This window comes from Lathyrus oleraceus, chromosome 6 (assembly GCF_024323335.1).
Source record: "Lathyrus oleraceus cultivar Zhongwan6 chromosome 6, CAAS_Psat_ZW6_1.0, whole genome shotgun sequence".
NCBI lineage: Eukaryota > Viridiplantae > Streptophyta > Magnoliopsida > Fabales > Fabaceae > Lathyrus > Lathyrus oleraceus.
In genome coordinates this window covers 425,823,116-425,825,266 of record NC_066584.1, presented here as the reverse complement: position 1 = coordinate 425,825,266, position 2,151 = coordinate 425,823,116, and the positions used below count along the sequence as shown (strand labels likewise).

The window sequence follows — 2,151 nt, the reverse complement described above, 5'->3', positions numbered from 1 at the left end:
CATATAACGTTTCCTAATCCACCCACACGACCAAATTTCCCTCCTTCGCATTCCAGGTTCCTTGACGAACATGATGGTCCATTGTAAGATTACTGCAAACACACAAAATAGAATAACCGTAAATACAAGAATGACATTGGAATTTTAAATACCATATCACTTCGTTGTCAGTAGGGTCATGACCAAAAATACGACCTTACGCTCTAATATAATTCCGGGCCTTGCATCCAATCTATTTCCTATTGCTAATTCTTTCATAGGATTTCCAATTCCTAATTCTACCCCATACCACTTTCATAGTATTAAGATTGTTGTAAAGAAATATTTTTTTTATGGTACCAAGATTGTTATAAGATTAAAATTGCAATATTCCATATAACAGTTAAACCAAAAATAACAGTAAACGAATAAGAAAAACAATAAGTCAAGAGTGGACATTCCATTTGCGCACAATAGAAGATATAAAGTTAACAACAAACACACTATACCTACTTTTCAAACCAGAAAATCATTATTTTTCTTCCTTATTACTACAACTATCAAATTTAAAACATCAACTTGAATACTCCACCAAATCATTGACCAATTACAACAACTTATCACACGCTTCCACTAATAGAACTGCTATACCCAGTCTGCAAATCATAGAATCTAGACCAAAGCATCACTCCTCCATACTTTCCTGACTTCTTAATCACAGGCAGAATCTCAGAACTCAACACATCTGCCGGAATAAAACCACTTCCGGCAGCCGCCGTAGCGGCCGGCAACCCCAAAAATATCTTCGTAGCAGGAACATTCTTTGTCCATTGATTCCAAGAACTCACAAGATTAGTTATGTTCCCATTATATTGACAAGGAGGGTTGTTATAAAATTGAACCCAAACAAAGTCGAAAAGACCCGTTTGAAGGGCAGTGCCTAAAAATTTATCAGGAATTGGACATTGAGGAGCTGCACCAAGATAGACTCTTTTTCCCAATCTACAATACCCTTTAAGAAAACGTGCAAGATGTTGATAATTTTGCGTTGAACCAAGCTCAATATCGAAATCTATTCCGTCTAAAACAGCATCACCTAACGGTCTTGAAGATGACTTGCCACCCAAGAAAGTGTTCCATAAAAACGTTGAGACGTTTCTTGCATCTTCGATTGAAGATAAAGTGTAGCTTCCGATTCCGCCACCGATAGAAAGTAAGACTTTGATTCCTTTACTTTGGCAATCTTTGATTTCTGAGCTGAATTTTGTGCAGGAGTTTGTTGATGGATTGCAGTGACCTGCGAGATTCATTTCTGGAGTTTGTCTGTTGCCGAATACGTTGAGGAATGCTATGATGACATGAGTGTATTTTCCGGTTGCGCATGTTTCGGATAAGGTTCCTTCGTTGCCGTTTTGGCCCCAATAGATTGCTATGCCACCGGCATGGGAAGTTGCAACAAAAGTGAGGAATAAGAGAAAGGTTAGAGGCGAGAAAGTGTGAGAATTTTTTGCCATGTTTGTGAAATGTGAAAGTGAAACTCAAGTTTTGAGTTTGGTGTTTTGTGAAGAATTATTCCTAGGACTTGGGATATTTATAGGAAGAAATGAATGGAAATTTAGAACTATTGTTAGATTGGAATGAAATTTGGTCGATTCCCATTTGCAAAAGATGCTGTTTATTTTGACATAAGAAAAAGGTCTACTTAGTCCTTTCACATCTTCATTTTTATTTACTTATTAACACGCATAGCACTTTATATATTTAATTGAAGATAAGTTTTTTTCAATTAAAGAAAATTTAAATAAGTTGAAATCCGATAGCTCATCAATATTAGGATAGATGTCAAAGTCCAACTTACTTATCAATTATTATCTCCTTTTTAAATTATAAGTTATTTCGAAAAAAATATTTATTTTAAGTTATAAGTCATTTTAAAATTTCTAATATAATTTTCTGTTATCTAAAATGATTTCTTTCGTTAGTTTCTGTAAAAAAAAATGTTAAGTAGTGACTACGTTGCATGATATGGAGACAAATATAACTTGTTGACTTAGCGTACGTGTTATATTTGCATTTTAGGGTTGATTCTTCATTTTGCACCTTTCGTTTTCAGATTTGGGGATCGAATCTTCATCTTCCATCTTTCATATTCAAATCTTTTTCATCTTCCAA

At 34.7% G+C, this 2,151-nt stretch overlaps 1 protein-coding gene across 1 annotated transcript; it reads right to left on the bottom strand.

The window, feature by feature from the left end:
• Positions 1–408: 408 nt before the first annotated feature.
• On the bottom strand, positions 409–1,685 carry LOC127096753 (acidic endochitinase). Its single transcript, XM_051035305.1, has one exon. The coding sequence runs from the start codon at positions 1,491–1,493 to the stop codon at positions 600–602; it is 894 nt and encodes a 297-aa protein (XP_050891262.1). The 5' UTR covers positions 1,494–1,685; the 3' UTR covers positions 409–599.
• Positions 1,686–2,151: the final 466 nt, after the last annotated feature.

Bases quoted from the DNA above. Each gene is read 5' to 3' on its own strand.
- LOC127096753 (XM_051035305.1), bottom strand. From the start codon at position 1,493: ATGGCAAAAAATTCTCACACTTTCTCGCCTCTAACCTTTCTCTTATTC.